An 18,218-nucleotide genomic window follows, 5' to 3' on the forward strand; every position below is an offset into this window, starting at 1 on the left:
AAACCTATAATACATCTCTTAGGAACCTGTCCTAAAATATACTTCAAAAGTAATGAAGGTTAATAAAAACCTGATAACGTTATTCGTTTATATTTTCATATTCGTAAATATATTTTATTGTTCTTAATATTATAATAATTATACGTATATGTGGTTGCTAAACTACTAGATACACACATTTCTGTTATTATCTATTTCAAAAATATTTTAAAAATGCAATGACTATTAAGATTGCAAAGGGTATTTAGAGTGCCCTTTGTATTTCTTATCCACATTTTACTGATAGGTATGGATACTTGTTCAAACATGCAGTCGAGTTGAATATCGTAACTAGATAATGATATCCATTACCAGTCTATATAACCCGATACTTGTAGAAAGATTTAGTATTGTGCTCTAAGTTCGACAAAAGTGAAGTGCTTGAAAGTTTGAAATAATAAACAACAATGGAGGTAAGTTATTTAAATTTTATAAATTTGGTTTCAGTAAATTCTTTAATAATTCCTATTTATTTTTTGAAACGCATTTTGATTTGTTTATGTTATATTTCAGTCTTCATACAACCTGAAAGATGTGGATAAATGTTTCAGACCATATAATTATTATAATTTATCTGATGATGAAGAAGAGGTTTTAAACATAACAGAAAATAAAAATAAGAAGACCAATCGTTTAGATGACTTTTTTCTTCAAGAACCTGACCGGAAGAAGAAAAAAACTAAACTTTCTTCAAGTGTTGGCCGTGCAGGGAAGGAGGGAAGCATTTCATATATATCGACTGATAAAGATGATGGAATGGACGCTGACACACTTGTGAAAATGGAATTATATAGTTTAAAAAAGTTGAAAGAAATCCCAGTGGCACAACATTGGAAAAATGCAGATATTCGTGTTAAATATTATATGAAAAACGATTCCAACATTGATGTTCAGATAAAGGATATTGTATACAACATAACAAAGGGGATATCCGAGGAAGATAGTGTAAAACGTTACAGTTTTAAAAATTAGTTTCATTTAGTTTCTTCATGCTTCAGATTTTAATACCATAAGTTTATATAATTAAGTAATGTTTCAGTTTTCCACTAGTATAAGTACTATGTTGCATTGTACAAAGTCAATCATTGTGCTTTTTGTTGAAGACCTTTGCGCATTAAGGTTAAAAGTGTGAGACAAAAAACAGTTGTGAAACGAATACACATATACAATGTCTCAAGAATGTGTTAGTGTTTTTTTTGATGAAATGGATCATGAATTTGAAAGCTTATCCATTGATACAATTGAACTTTTCAACGTTTGTGATGAAATAGAAAAAAATGATTTAAATCACCCATTTTATGATCAAAGAATGATGGCGCTATGTGATGAATTCGATGGGAAACTGTGAGTATATTTAATAATCATATTTTATATATATATTTAATTTGCTTTTTTATTTCTCTATTCGCATTTCTAACAGTTAAATATAATAAAATTTTATTCGATAGGGTTGATCAAATGGGTCGTGGAACCAAAAGGAAAGCAGCTGTTGATATTAACTCTGCTGACATCAAAAGAATAAAATCTGGATCGAACATGGATCTTTCACGGTCTTCACAAGAGCAATCAACATCGAATGAAGGTAACAATTTTAACATGAAATTTTGCTGTATTTGTAATAGAAATGTTTCCAAAAAATATTTCGCTAATCATCTAAGGAGCAATGCACATAAAAATAATGTAAATAAAAAACAACATTCAATAAAACCCAATGTTAAGATAATTGAGACTGCGTTCGGTAATAGAATAATAACCTATAGAGTAACTTCAGAAAATCAAAATGATTTACAGTTTGAGACACCAGAGTTATTTCTTGCATCTGTCAAAGATACAATATTTACAATAATAAATAAATCTATAGAAGATCATACAATTTTAAAAATAAATTTCATTTTATATGGTGACTTTGTTCAGGAGACAAAAAACATTAACAACACTTTTGATTTCCAATCAATGAATTTTATTGTTTGTATTGGTGATGATTTAAATATATTTTATACAACTCTCACGAAATCTCTAATAAACTATATAAATTCATTCGAGAGAAAGGATAGTGGGTGGAGTCTAAAAAAAATTTTACATTTGGATATGAATTTAAATCAATTTAACCCTTTAAGAGGAAAATCCTTTATTGAGTTACCACATGATATAAAAATAAAAAAAGCTGTGATAAATGTTAAAAACACTGATGACGCCTGTTTTAAGTGGGCACTGTTATCTGCTTTATTTCCAATTCATAAAAATTCGGATAGAGTATCATCATACACCAAATACAGTCATAAATTAAAGTTCGGTAATATTAAATTTCCAGTCAAATTAAAGGATATACACAAAATTGAAAGTCTTAATAATATAAGCATTAATGTTTTTGGGTTAGAATATAATGAACAAAGAAAAAAGCATTGTATTGTTGGGCCATTGTATTTTACAAAGAATAAAATGCAGACTCATATAAATTTACTATATTTGACACAGGGTAAAATCGGTCATTATTGTTATATAAAAAATATGTCACGATTAATAAGTAGTCAAGTTTCGAAATCCAAGGAAGCTATATATCTATGTGACTTTTGTTTACAATATTTTTCAACATCTGAACGTTTAAATAACCATCAAAAAAATGATTGCAGACATATTTGTACACAAATACCAAGCGTAGATAAAAATAAAAAAAATTGGTGGGGCGATATTGTATCTGAAAATAAATTAAGTTTTGATAAATTTCAACGTAAATTGATGTTACCTTTTGTTATATATGCGGATTTTGAGGCTTTTTTAAGTCCCTTAGCATCATGTTCAAACGATCCTTTAAAATCACATACAATAAATGTACAAAAACATAATGTGTATAGTTTTGGATACTACATTAAATGCTCATACGATGATAAATTGTCTAAATATGTAACATATACTGGTGAAAACTGTGCTTTAAAATTTATGGAAACCCTGAAAGATAATTTGACAACAATTGTTAAAAAAATTGGTTTCCAAAAAGTTGCTAATAAAATATCACCAATTCAGCAAGATATAGTTAGCAAATCTATTCATTGTTATATTTGTAATAAAATTTTGTGTGGGAATTCAATGATTTACCACGATTGGTTTACTGGGGAATTTGTTGGGGTCATACATAAAGTTTGTTCAGAAAAATTTAGAGTACCTTACACTATACCAGTCTTCTTGCACAATTTAAGCCATTATGATGCACATTTTATCGTACATGCCTTAAACTTTGATGAAGGTCAGGTAGAAGTTCTCCCACAAAACAAAGAAAAATACATATCATTTTCAAAGGTTCTTAAAATCAATAACAGTAATGTAACTTTACGTTTTGTGGATTCCCTAAAATTTTTACCCAGTAGCTTAGATACTTTAGCAAAAAATTTAACAAAAAATAATTTTAATGAATTATCAAAATGCTTTCCCAATTCAGAAGACTTTAAACGGCTGACTAAAAAAGGTGTATTTCCATATGAATTTATTAAAGATTTTGATACATTAAACTACAATCAACTTCCAGATCTTCCACACTTTTACAGTAGTCTCACAGATTCCATTATTTCTAATGAAGATTACAACCATGCCAAAGATGTTTGGAATCATTTCAATTGTAAAAATATGTTGGATTATTCAAATCTTTATTTAAAAACTGATGTTTTATTGTTAGCAGATATTTTTGAAAATTTTAGGCGTGTTTGCATTAAAACGTACGATTTAGACCCGGCTCATTACTACACAGCACCTGGATTAAGTTGGGATGCTATGTTAAAACATACTAAAACAGAGATTGAATTACTTTCTGATATAGATATGATTGCTTTTATTAAATCAGGAATTCGTGGTGGTGTTTCGCAATGTAGCACTCGCTATGCAAAAGCAAATAATGTTTACATGTCTGACTATAATGCGAAAGATAAAGAGTCATTCTTAATGTATTTCGATGCCAATAATCTATATGGTTGGGCAATGTCACAATATCTACCTACAGGTGGTTTTGAGTGGGTTAGTGCTGATACAGATTTTAATGTTAGTTGTTCATCAGATATAGGTTTTATCTTAGAAGTAGATCTGGAGTATCCGGTGGATTTACATGATAAACATTCAGATTTACCTCTTTGTCCAGAAAATATACCAGTTGGGGACGCTAAGGAAATTAGATTGATTCCAAACTTAAAAAATAAATCCAAATATATTATTCATTATCGAAATTTAATTCAATGTTTGAAAATGGGTTTAAAATTATTAAAAGTTTATAGAATATTAAAATTTAAGCAGAGTCCATGGTTAAAGAACTATATAGACCTTAATACACAATTAAGAACTCGAGCTAATTCTGATTTTGAGAAAGATTTCTATAAACTCATGAACAACGCAGTTTTTGGTAAGACTATGGAAAATATTGAGAAACGAGTTAACGTTAAACTGTTAACCCACTGGGAAAATAGGGGCAAAGTATTGGGGGCTGGGGATCTAATTGCTCAACCACATTTTCACAGTGTTTCAATATTTTCTGATAGTCTTGTTGCAATTCAATTAAACAAAATGAAATTAATTTATAATAAACCTATTTATCTCGGATTTTGTATATTAGATATATCTAAAACGCTGATGTATGATTTCCACTATAATTACATGAAAGAGAAATTTACTTCAAATCTGAAACTACTGTATACAGATACTGACAGTCTCATTTATCAAATATTTACTAGTAACTTTTATAATGATATAAAGCCAGACATTTGTACACATTTCGATACATCAGATTATAATCAAAACAATGTTTTTAATTTTCCTCAAGTAAATAAGAAAAAATTAGGTTATTTCAAAGATGAAAATTGTGGTAAAATCTTTACAGAATTTGTGGGTTTGCGATCAAAAATGTATGCATTACAGGTAGATGATAAAATTATTACTAAGGCGAAGGGTGTTAACAAATGTGTCACTCAAAAATTAACGTTGGATAATTATAAGTCATGTTTGTTTAATAAAAACGTACAGCATTGTAAAATGTATCGGTTTAGATCATTAAAACATACAATTTTTACACAGGAAATAAATAAGGTGTGTTTATCTTTTAATGACACAAAGCGGTACATTTTACCAAATAAAATCGATACGTTACCTATAGGTCATTACCAAATCAATAGTATGTAATTAAGTATTGTAAATATAACAAATTGTAAATTTTTATGTAAAATAAATTTGTTTTGTACATGTATAATGTATAAACGTGTACTGTACATTAATATTGTGATATAACACTTACATTTTTGTATATTTCATATAAATAAATTGTTTTTAAAATATCAACTTAGTTTTATTCCTTTCCCTGAAGAAGACAGAAGTCAAAAAATAATGATTCATTTTATTCATCCCTTTGCTGCCATCGTAGCAGGACCTAGTGGGTGTGGAAAATCTAACTTTGTTGCAAATTTCATTAAGCATAAAAGTAGTATATGTAATGAGATTTTTTTAGAAATAACATGGTGTTATGATGAAATGCAGCCGCTATATAATATACCTGGAGTAAATTACCACCAAGGACTACCGGAATTGCATATGTTTGATGGTAAAAATCCACATTTGATTATAATAGATGACTTAATGAGGGAATCTGATGGTCGAGTTGTTGATATATTTACAAAAGGTAGTCACCATAGAAATTTGAGTGTTTTTTACATAACCCAAAACTTATTTCATCAAGGAAGAGGACAGCGCGACATTTCACTTAATTCAAGTTATATTATTTATTTTAAAAATCCCCGTGACAAAACTCAAATACGATTTCTAGCTAGACAAGTTTCACCGGAAGACACGAAGTTTATTGAAGATTCATATACCGATGCTACTAAAGAAGCTCATGGTTATTTAATGATTGATTTGAAACAAAACACTGATGATGCTCGCCGCATAAAATCTAAAATATTTGAATCTAGTAATTTTTGTACAATATATGTTGCTATGAAAAGGTATAAGTATCTTTGTAATCAGCCACTCTAAGTCAGTAATGAACCATGTATCAACGAATAACAACGCATAAGGAATTGTTATCAGCTTTACATAAATTAAAACCCAAACATCGTAGGATATTACTGAAGTCTTGTAATAATCAAGAAATTAACTGTATATGTGAATGTATTCACAATGTTTTACAAGGAAAAGTACCTTTAAAAGAGAATACAAAAACAAAATTAAAAAAAATTAAAAATCTCTTACGTAATCTGATCAGTAAAGGAAAAAGTTTTGAATACAGGAAAAATATATTAATACAAAAAGGAGGGTCCTTTCTTCCCATAATTTTGGGCACAATTCTAAGTACCCTTGTAAGTTGTTTTAATAAATCACAATGAACACAAAAAAAATGCTTCTTGTTGAGCAAGACTTTATTGATAAACTTAAACATCAGAATGAAAATAAAGCAACACCGCAAAGTAGATTGGATTTAGAAATGGAAAAAATTATATCAAGTAAATTGGATGATCGCGAAAAATGGGCGCTTTATCTACAAATTTTACAAAGATACTTACATTACTCCATGGAAGAACGTCAACCTCAAGAAATAACAATAACTGAAAAGGTAATAAATGATAATACTAATGAAAACCGGAACATCAATAATATAACTACTAGTGAAAATGAAAAAATGCTAAATGTTAAACAACTCCCAACGGGTGAAGACATCGCATATGGGTTACAACCAAAAGAAATATTAAAATTAATTCCTAAAACTTATATGAGGAGGGGTGAATTATTGATGGATACAATAGTAAATAAAACAGATCAATTGCAATGGAATAAAAATGGAACAGTTTTCATTAGTGGACAAGAAATACCAGGGAGTAATATTATAGATTTAGTGAATGACATCTTACGACCCTCGAAGAGATCTGATCCAATCGGTTGGGAAATATTCGCCAAGTTTTTAAATGATATAAATACACCGCTAACATACATTGGTAATCTGAAAAGAATCAAATATATATCTGACCTTAATAGTAAAGATAAAACATTGATTCAAGAATCACAAACTGAGGTTTCCCCAACTCCAACACAATCTAAACACATCAATAAATTGAGAAACAAAAGTGATTGGGAGAAATGGACCCCGTATTAGAGTTACATCGCATCTATTATGATATTTCACATCCAGCTGGTTACAGCAGTGTCAATAAGTTAACAAAGGCAATGAATGGAAAAATCTCAAAAAGTGAAGTTTCAAAATGGTTGCAGTCTCAAGAAACATATACATTACATAAACCGGTTATAAAAAAATTCCCACGTAATAAATATATTTTATCAAATATTAATGAATTGTGGCAAGCTGATTTAAGTGATTTAAGAACTTACATAGAATATAATGATGGATATAAATATATTTTGTGTGTTATTGACGCCTTTAGTAAGTATGCTTATGTTAGAGCAATGAAAAAGAAGGATTCATGCACAATTAAAACGTGTTTTACTAGCATCTTTGCTGAAGCTAAAACTGTTCCTAGACATATTCAATCAGATAAGGGTACGGAATTTGTATCTAAGGATGTCCAAACTTATTTAAAACGTAAAAATATAAATTATTACACTACAAATAATCCAGATATAAAGGCAAGTATAGTAGAACGATTTCAGAGAACATTGAAAATGAAAATGTGGCGTTATTTTACACATAAGAATACTTATCGCTATATAGATATTTTACAAGATTTGGTTAGTTCTTATAATCACAGTGTGCACTCTAGTATCAAGATGAGACCATGTGATGTTACAATGGAAAACATTATGGAAGTTTGGCGGAATTTATATTATGATGAAAAGACTTATATTTCAAGTTTAAACAAAGTACCTAAGTTTAACGTTGGTGACTATGTAAGAATTACAAAATACAAACATGTTTTTCAAAAAGGTTATGAAAGTAATTGGAGTAATGAAATTTTTATCATTACTTCGATTATAGATCGTTCCCCGTGGGTTGTATACACTTTAAACGACTTAGAAAATGAATCAATAACAGGAACTTTTTATGAAAAAGAATTACAAAAAATAACTTTTTCCCCCACTTCCGAATATAAAATTGATAAAATCATCAGATCACGTAAAAGCGGTATTAGAAAGGAAGTATTAGTTAAATGGAAAGGATATCCTAACAAATTTAATTCTTGGGTCTTACTGTCGAATATTAAAAATCTACAATGAAGGAAAGTTTCTATTTAACTTTACTCAGCAATAGTTCCACACAATATTTCCCGGGAAATATGACATCAAATTTTTCTACAAAACTACCTAAAGCCATTACATTAGAAGGAGAATGGATGGTAGGTATAGTTGAGTTTCAATATCCCTCTACTATGTTCTCCGTGCAAGAACATGAAAATATCATATATATAAGTAAAAAAACTACCATCAATAATGAAGAGACCACACTAATGTATAAGAACCATATACCAGCCACCAACTATGATAATATACAAAATATTCTTATTGCTTTAAATTCGAAAGAGAAAGTTAGTTTTCGTCAGGACACCGTGTCAAAGTTTGTCTCTGTTGCAGTAAAGGATCCATCAATAATTTCATTATCACTATCACCTAATTTGAGCTTTCAACTTGGTTTTGAGCCAGATACCAATTTAGTTAATCATAATATCGGTAAACGCCCTGCTAATCTACATTTGGGGTTACCATCACAATTATTTGTGTATTGCGATATTATAGAACCACAAATTGTTGGTGATGTCATGACACCCCTATTGAGAATTATACCCTTAGATCCTGCTAAATACATATATGGTTCAAATAAAATGCATATATTTTCACCACCACATTATTTACCGGTAATGAGAAGAGAATTTGATGTTATTGAGATAGATATAAGAACAACCACGGGAAATGCGGTACCATTTCAATACGGTACATCGTGTGTGAAACTTCATTTTAAAAAAATATAATCTATATTTCCTTTTTAAAATGTATACACCTCAAGAAACTTTTATATGTCCTTATGAACATTATTATTCGCAACAAGCTGGGTCTGGTATAAATGTAATCTACAAAGGAGCCTTACATCAACGTGGTCATGGTATCGGAAGTTTTCTTGGGGGGTTATTTCGAAGTGTGCTACCTTTACTCACTAGTGGTGCTAAGGTGATTGGAAAAGAAGCACTTAACAGTGGTATTGGGCTTTTGTCAGATGTTGTAGCTAGTCGTCCTATTAAAGAATCCATTAAAAATCGATTGAAAGAGGCTAGTTCTAACCTTAAACGCAAAGTTGATACCAAAATTGATAAACTTATGACTGGATCGGGTGTTAATAAGAGACGAAAATATTGTAATGAGCTCATTCGAGTTTCACCCCTCAAAGTGAAAGGCGCTTCAAAGAAAACAAGGAACAAAAATATTAATATTTCCAAGGATATATTTACAAACTAATCATAATGTCATTTATTCATAATCATTCATGTGAGTGCGTTAAATCTGAATTGGATCTGTTTGCTCTTCCTTCCACACAAACAAGTATCGAATATGGACACTGGATACATTACAAACCAATTTCTTCATTAAGTGATGATGGACCTATCGAATTCCAAGTACCTGGTACAGGAGATGACTACATAGACCTTTCGCATACACTACTCCATCTCAAGGCTCAAATTAAAAATCAAGACGGTTCTGCAGTTAATGCAGCTAATGTAGTGGCACCAGTCAATAATTGGTTACATTCTTTATTTAACCAATTGGATGTTTACCTAAACCAAAAACTTGTGTCACCCCCAAATAATACTTATGCATATCGCGCTTTCATAGAAACTCTATTAAATTATTCATCATCCGCCAAACAATCACATTTGACATGTGGTTTGTGGTACGAGGATACAGCTGGTAAAATGAATGAAACTAATGAGGCAAACAAGGGCTTTTACAAAAGACAACAACTTTCAAAGGATGGAAAGGATGTTGAAATGATTGGGCATTTACATGGGGATATATTCAATCAAGATAAATTCCTCATGAACGGGGTCGAATTATCTATAAAATTAGTTAGATCGAGAGAAACATTTAACCTCATGTCACAGAATGCAGATAATAAGTACAAAGTCTGTATAACAGATGCAACTTTAATAATACGCAGAGCAAAAATTAATCCATCAATACTAATAGCTCATCAAAAGGTTCTTGCCACTACTACGGCTAAATATCCTATTACAAGAGGTGAAGTGAAAGTCCTGACCATACCAGCTGGTGTGCAGGGTAAAACACTGGACAATATATTTTTAGGACAGGTTCCTAAGAGATGTATTATAGGTTTTGTGAATAATACAGCATTCAACGGTAGTTATGTTAAAAATCCTTTCAACTTTGAAAATTTTGGTATTTGCTCATTTAGCCTATATATAGATGGTCAACAGATACCTTCAAAATCGTTACAACCATCATTTCCAAACGATGTATTTACTAGCGCATACCACACCCTGTACTCAGGCACCGGTATACATTTTCTTAACGAAGGTAATGGAATATCGAGGGAACAATATTCAAATGGATACTGTTTACTAGCTTTTGATTTAACACCTGACTTGTCGGCTAACTCTAATGTGCATTGGAATCTTGTACGCCATGGTAGTGTAAGAATGGAAGTAAGATTCGAGAGCGCATTGACTGAAACAATTAACTGTGTAGTTTACGCAGAGTTTTCAAATATTATAGAAATAGATAAGAACAGAAATGTATGTGTGGATTATAGTAGTTAAGCAATCACTTATGTAATTATTATAATATTAAGAATAATAAAATACAATGTAATCGAATATGACATGGTTTTTATTTACCTTCATTACTTTTTTTACAAAGAGACTCATTACTTACGTTGAGATCATATTATGTGTGTTTAAATACATTGGTACAAATATGAATTGATAGTAATAAATGTAGTCAGTAAGAGAGTGAAAGAGTAGGGGAGTAAACGCGTATTAAACTATGAACACACTAGAAGTGCAAATGAGTCTTCGTAGAATACATCCCAGCCTCCAGAGCAACGTATATCCTTCAAATCGATTGCCGATGTATGCTCAGGTGCCAGCACTTATCATATGCAATCTTGACCCTGATTCACAGCCGGGGTCTCATTGGGTGGCTATTCATATAAACGTCGAAAGAGTTGGGGAATACTTTGATTCGTTTGGACGTAAACCTATTGAAGCAATAGAAGGATTTTTAAGGAGGAATTGTTGCATGTGGAGATACAATAACCTTACGGTTCAGGATTACCTATCGGCGGTGTGCGGAGAGTACTGTTTGGTATACATATATTACAAGTTCAGGGGGATGAGATTAGAAGACTTCCTTAGAAATTTTACGTGTGACTCAGAGAACAATGATACGGTGCTAGTAAATTTGTATAGAAATATAATGGACATATAAATAAAAGATAAATACCTGGAATAAAAATGTTTTATTTAAATATGTAACCCTTACATCTAATTTTATTATAGATAATGGTGTTAATGTAGGTATATTTATTGTTGTTTGCTTAGACCCGTAGGTTAGGTTAGGTTAGATTTAGTTTATTATATTATATTATTCTATTTTTCTTTTAGAGCCATAGATCGGGTTAGTGAATGTAGGAAAGTAGATAACGATGCATTCGTACTGAGTCATTAAGTAATTAGATAATGAGTGGGGATTTCGTGCAGGAAATAGTAACTGATAAGGTGGTGATTAGTAAGTAATTAGCAAGGTTTTGGGAAAGCTATCTCTGGAACGGTTAGAGCTATCAGTTCAGGAGTGAGTGCATTCGACTCCGCACGTCCTGTTTAGTGGGGTTAGAGTACAAACTTTTTTTTTTTTTTTTTTTTTTTAGGCGGGCGCTGCCTCCGAAACAGCTTTTTTTACCGAAGCAGTGGGTGAGGCAGTGCCCGGGAATCCATACTACTTATAGTCCTTGGTGAGGGCTGCAGCGCGCGAGGAGACGCGGTCTCAACTCGCTGCGCGCAGCGGATGGGGACAACAATTAAATTATTCGTCCTTTTCTAAAGCCCCTTTTTAGAACTTCCCTCTCCATTTGACACTCCCCTGATGCCTAGCTTCTCGGCCAGAGATCTGCTTCATCGCGTGCCTAATAGGCTACTATGTAGGGGTCCTATAAAAAAGCTTTTGGTACATGTAGAAATAGAGATACATCCCTGCATCGCGCGTTTTTGGACATCCCTGTAGTCCTAGTTTTAAACTAACTTACTTTAAATTTTTTCGTCACTAGGCGATGTGGAAAAAACGTTTATTATAGGCTGTTGGTTGACGCTACTTATTGAAAGTGAATCATAAAAAAATTACTGCATTTTTATAAACGTAATCCTCAGTTCTGTGCCCTGCCTCTTAAGTAACGATACAATTTTTATTTTTATCTGTATACAACGTTCTGATAACATCAGTTTCCGTGTTATTATTCTTTCATCGATGAGTGTACCGTGCCTATAGAAAGTGCCTATGAAAATAAACGTTCGCGATTTCCTGATTGACCTAATAAACACGTAAGTGGTGGTCTGCAGTCGATCAAGACGAATGGGGTCGATTGCTGGATCAGGGTGTGGTACCAAGTTTATTTTTACGGCATTGCGGCATACGGCTTCTTCTTTGACTTTGTGACTCTAGGTTACGCCCGCTACTTCATTTGTTTACCCTCTTACAACGAAGTTTGTACCTTCTGTGCCAAACTGGAACCAATTCTTATGTCATTTAGTTTTAGGAATTATACACGGCCGTAGGTACATGATTCTTTATAGATATTAAGACTTGAAATATTATTTTTGTTGATTTGGTTATGCAAGTCTTACACTTTCTTTTTCCTTACTATCGTTTCGTGGAAGTAATCCCTTGTTAGCAATAATGCCGCCCATTGCATCCCTAATATTTTTTGATACATATTGTTATTTGTAATATAACGCAGATTCTTCCTGACCCGTACACCAGAATTGTTCACAAACCGTGGTGATTTATTTAGATTTTAAGATTCATCGGTGTTAAATAAACATCAAATGTTGTCTTTCGATTGAGCTGAAGAGATAACTTATTTGAAGAAAGGACTTTTCATTCAGTTGCGCAACTTATTATACCGTACATAGAAATTTGCAGTGTCTCCTTTTACGGTTTTTGTATGAATAACTGGTATGAGTTACGTTCTTCCTTTCAACGCGCTGCTGATACATATAACTTTGACTGCTTTTGCATCCTGGATTCTAATTTGCAAAAGCCTTTAGTGGTTAAGTATAAAAATCTCAATTTCCTATACAAAAATACTCTTATTAACCAAGAATGGTTTATGATCATTGGTAAAAAATTCATTACTTCTTAAGACATTAATAATATGTTATAAATGTCTTCTGCAGATTAACAAAAACCTCACTCATTTGTTTAATATAAGCTCTCTTATTACATAGAAGCTGACCCAATCCCAAATAGCAGATATAGCTTTCGTAGAAATCAGCTAGTTCAATGAAATAAAATACTTTTATATTTTCTAAGAAATGTTGCCATACACACAACTATACATTTTAAATCAAAACATTCCGCACTAGGTCGTATTGTAGAATATAAATCAAACTTTAAACAACTTTCAAGATCTGTCAAAATAAACTCAACTCAAACTCAAACTCAAACTTTGAAAATCTAAAAGTTTTGATCTACGGTAATGTAACCTGACTTTGCAAATTCATATGGTTTTAAAAATGTATGACAATCAAATGTGATTATTTTTATTTCATGTTATTTGCTATTATTCAAATAAATAAAGATTATATGGTATTTTTAGAGTAGTGGCCTTCAGCGTGCCACTCTCATCTCTGAGGTCGTAGGTTCTAACCCAACTGTGCACCAATGGACTTTCTGTCTATGTGCGCATTTAATATTCGCACGAACGGTGAAGGAAAACATCGTGAGAAAACCGACGTGCCTTAGACCCAAAAAGTCGACGTGTGTCAGGCACAGGAGGTTGATCACCCATGCCTGTTAGTTGATCATGAAACAGATATGTAGGTGAAATCGTGTCTGTATAAAGTCTGTTCCCCCCTAAAAACGTGGAAATAAAAATTCAAATGCGACAGAATATAAAAACCTCGCATTTTGATATCTGAAAATTTTCTTTTGTTCTTTAATAATCTTATCATATAAACCATGCGAGCATAAAGCTACAAAATGACGCTAAATATTCTAGAAACCCGTAGAAACCCGAACAATTTGTCGCCTTTAACAGTTTCATACACCCACAAGCTTTCGTAATTCCCGTGCCATTTTCATTCGTGCGCAGACAAATGGCTAAATGCATACAGACATCAATTTGTTGTCCATAAAGCACAAATTGTCGGCAAATGTCGAAATATACAGACAATAACCACAAATTACAGCCCTTAGGTGCTAAAGTGATACCCCATTTTACGAGCTCGATTATCACTTTCTCTTTGGAGTGTTATCTTATTGCAAGTTTACTGAAATAACTTGTTTACCATAATACGATGTAATAATATGGTATAGAATAGCTGGTTGGCCCAGTGGGACTCACAAGCTCATGTATTCTAAAGCCTACTGACGATTTTTCTCTCTATACCTATGCGCTATATGAACGGGGATACCAAAAAAAATTGTGTAAGGTTGACTGTTGTGGAAGACTGGTTGTCTTCGATTTAATTTGTAAAAACTTTTATATTAATAAATAAAAACTCTTAATGACTTAAGCCTTGTATCTTCTTTGTTTTTTTTATAGCTGCTAGTTTGCTTGTCGTTCTCCTAATTAATAAATTTTGTGCTTTCATGTTAGAGAAACTTTTTGTGGATATGTCCAATGTGTTTATTTTATGTTTTACTTTTATTTTATTTTACTGTATAGAGATGTGTCTATTTAGTTTCCTTAATCAATAAATTTATTTATTTACTTATTACGTTAAACAAATTTATTAAATAAATATAAAAATTGGGTATATTTCACATGATACAATATTTTAAATGTTTTATCACTAGGTCTGTTATTATAGTCTGTGGTCAAAGTAAGAACGATACAAGAGTAAAAAATGAAGTCGAGGTTTGTAAATTGAAGAAGTAGTTTAATGAATTCATTCACTTATTACCATACAGTACTAAGTGTTCTTGAACTTTAAAAGCTAATTCACGTCTAGATTTGCTCTGGCTCCGAGCCAGGCTAATATACTACCTTGATCCAATTTCATTTGCAAATTGTTAGCATTTTATGTCTAAAGAGGCCAATCCTCATAAAACTTTCAGCTGACGGGTTCTACGCTAGTACTAAAGTGAAACCTCGAATAATCCTCTTGTTTCCTCACCTTTTCCACAGAGAGCTATTGACCTATTTCCGGAAATCATCCCTACGGTTTTTCCCACAAATATATTTGTTTGTTATTGCTCTATTAATATCACTAATTAACTTTAAACGTGTTGAAGGAATTAATTATATTCGTATAATTTGCTAAAATTTAATTAAATACGCTAATTAATTTCTAAAAAGATAATCTAAATTTATTTGCAACTTTGCATTTTTTGGCAAAATATCCTCATTACAATGAATAAATTTTGTATAATTCGTATAAAGGGTATTCGTAATTCGTATGAATTAAATGATTATTTTATTTGTGTTGCTCTGTTACTTACGTCCGGGATCTATTAAAAATAACAGTCGTGATATTTCCGTATGGCGTACGAGTGGTGGATTTTTAATAGAAAAAAACAAGTGACAATCACTGTTACTCCTTATAAATCATCCACTAATATATAGTACAGAAACATCAAAAATTTAGTTGTGTCCTAAGCTGAACTTGATTGATATGACTGGAGGAAACATTTTTTAAAATATAATTACTGATTTAATTGTTTCTTGTTTAAGGTATCAGAGGCGGTACACATATCTGATCCAGCCCATTCTGCGGAGCTCCTCGTCCGATTGCATAATAACGTAAGTCGATACTACCCAAGTACGAATTGCCCGGGATCTGAGCTTCTTGTCCTAATTAACCGACTTATAAAGGGGGAACATCCTGAATTAGTTTTCGTTTATTTAGTATTGTTAACCTAATTTTTTTTTTATATTCAAATTAGCCTATTTCCTGTTCCGATTATTTCAATTAGAATAGCTAAATATTTTCATGTTTAAATTGTAATGTTTAAGTACTGTTAAACAATACATATTTATAGTACAATGATTTTATATCGATCGATCGCCTCTCCCCTCCGGACCGCGGAAGCGCTTGGACGTGTCCACTGTGTTGAGTTTTGTGAGAAATTTAAATTTAAAATCTTAAATTAAAATACTAAATTGAACTATTTGGACTTTTGTGGTTTTGAACCCGTGCCTCTTCTTGGATAAGCTGTGAGGTGAGCGCTGTAGTTTGCCATTACACCAAACGGTTGAGTGCCGGCGAGTCGAAATTCTACATCACATTCGGCTAATGACGTAAGTTAGACTACGACGCTTGTGATTTGCTACGGTACTACAAAGCTGTTATACCTGCTACGATCAACTGGTGCGATTGTCTATTGTTGCTTTGCGATATTGAACTCTGGGTTCATTGAAGATATGCCCAATATCCAACACTCACCCCCTCGTAACACTTCTGTGATGTCTTGTTCCCGATCGGAGTCTGATCTTTCGAAGTCTCCGATGACGAGTGCGGGCTGTATTGCCAAGGGTGACTCCAATATAACAACGCGCTCCAAGCGACAACGAATGGAGACCTCTTCCCCGAATGCTCATTCTAGTTCCGAAAGTAGCGACTTAAGAGCGGATGTCCTGAAAATGCTTTCTGAATGGAGAGAGGATCAAGAACGAAACCTACGTGAATGGAAGTCCACCCTAAATGACACCTTAAACAAATTATTTTCTGAATTATCCAATATAAAAACTGAATTCCAGGAAATAAAGAAGTCTTACTCAGAAATAGAAAAAGGAATAGAATTTATTAACAAGTTTCAGGAGGAGACCAATGACAGAGTAAAGGAAATTGAAATTAACCAAAAAAATAATAAAAATGCCATAAAAAACTTAGAATCGCATATCCAGGATATACAGTTTCGTACAAGAGATGCAACTCTGGAGATTCGCAATATCCCGATTTCTGAAAACGAAAAGTTTGACAACTTACTCTCGACCCTTTCTGTCATCGGCAAAGCTGTGGATGTCGACATAAATAGGAGTGTTGTACGTGACTTGTATCGGCTGCCGGGTAGACCAGGAGTATCAAGACCTGTTGTTGTTGAATTTACGAGTGTTAATGCTAAAAATGATTTATTGACTAAGCTGCGAAACTTTAACAAAGGAAGGCCGGTTTCTGAGAAGCTCAATACTCATACTATCGGTTTGCCAGGAATAAAGACTCCACTTTACATTGACGAACATCTAGGTCCATCTCAAAGAAAACTTATGTTTGAAACCCGTCAATTTGCCAAGAAACATAACTACTCGTGCTGGCATTCAAATGGAAGAATACTTTTGCGTAAGGATTCGACTGGTAGACCGATTTTAATCCAATCAGAAAAATGCTTATCTCAGCTGACAAAGGAATCATGACTCATTGCATGTAACTGCTTTCTCATTAACCTATATTGCCAATTAACTGTATATTGTTATTTATTTCTATTGATTTACTTTAGTTTTGCTAGTAATAAAATTACCTTAGTCAATTTTTTCATGTTAAGTTCTCGTTTAGTCTATAATGTATTTTCGTTTGAATTTGTATTTGCTCTTACACTTATTTTAACCTATATTCACACACTCACTGAAATTATACATCACTTGCACTCAATTTATACAAAGTGTACTCATAGAAAGAATGTAACTGTTAACAACAATCTCAGTCTGCTTTCGTGCCGTGTGTATGTGTATTGTGTTGGTCTCATTTGTGTGTCGTTGTCCCCGGGATTGTGGAATCCTCGTAGGGTTGTGCTGTACCGCGTGCCTTTTTGTCTTACCATAGTTGCGGACTCAATAAATAAAATTCGATAAAACTAATGCAATTATAAATGATATCGATAAACTTGATGTTGCACAATCTTCTCTTTGTGACATAGAGGACTGCCAGAGACTTATGAACTGCCCGAATAAGTGTCTAAAAATTATCCATCAAAACATTCGTAGTATAAATCGTAACTTTTCTGATTTTCAAACCTTATTGTTTAGATCCAGGACTGATTGGGAC

At 32.3% G+C, this 18,218-nt stretch overlaps 1 protein-coding gene across 4 annotated transcripts in view; it reads left to right on the forward strand.

Moving 5' to 3' along the window:
- Window positions 1-18,218, forward strand: part of LOC125056971 (tensin) — a 114,770-nt gene that overhangs the window by 43,574 nt on the left and 52,978 nt on the right. For all 4 annotated transcript variants that reach the window (XM_047660356.1, XM_047660358.1, XM_047660357.1 and 1 more), the window contains one exon: window positions 15,911-15,979. In XM_047660356.1, coding sequence (XP_047516312.1) covers window positions 15,911-15,979 — 69 coding nt within the window. The remainder of the gene's footprint in view (window positions 1-15,910; window positions 15,980-18,218) is intronic.

Source organism: Pieris napi, chromosome 15 (assembly GCF_905475465.1).
Source record: "Pieris napi chromosome 15, ilPieNapi1.2, whole genome shotgun sequence".
Taxonomy (NCBI): domain Eukaryota; kingdom Metazoa; phylum Arthropoda; class Insecta; order Lepidoptera; family Pieridae; genus Pieris; species Pieris napi.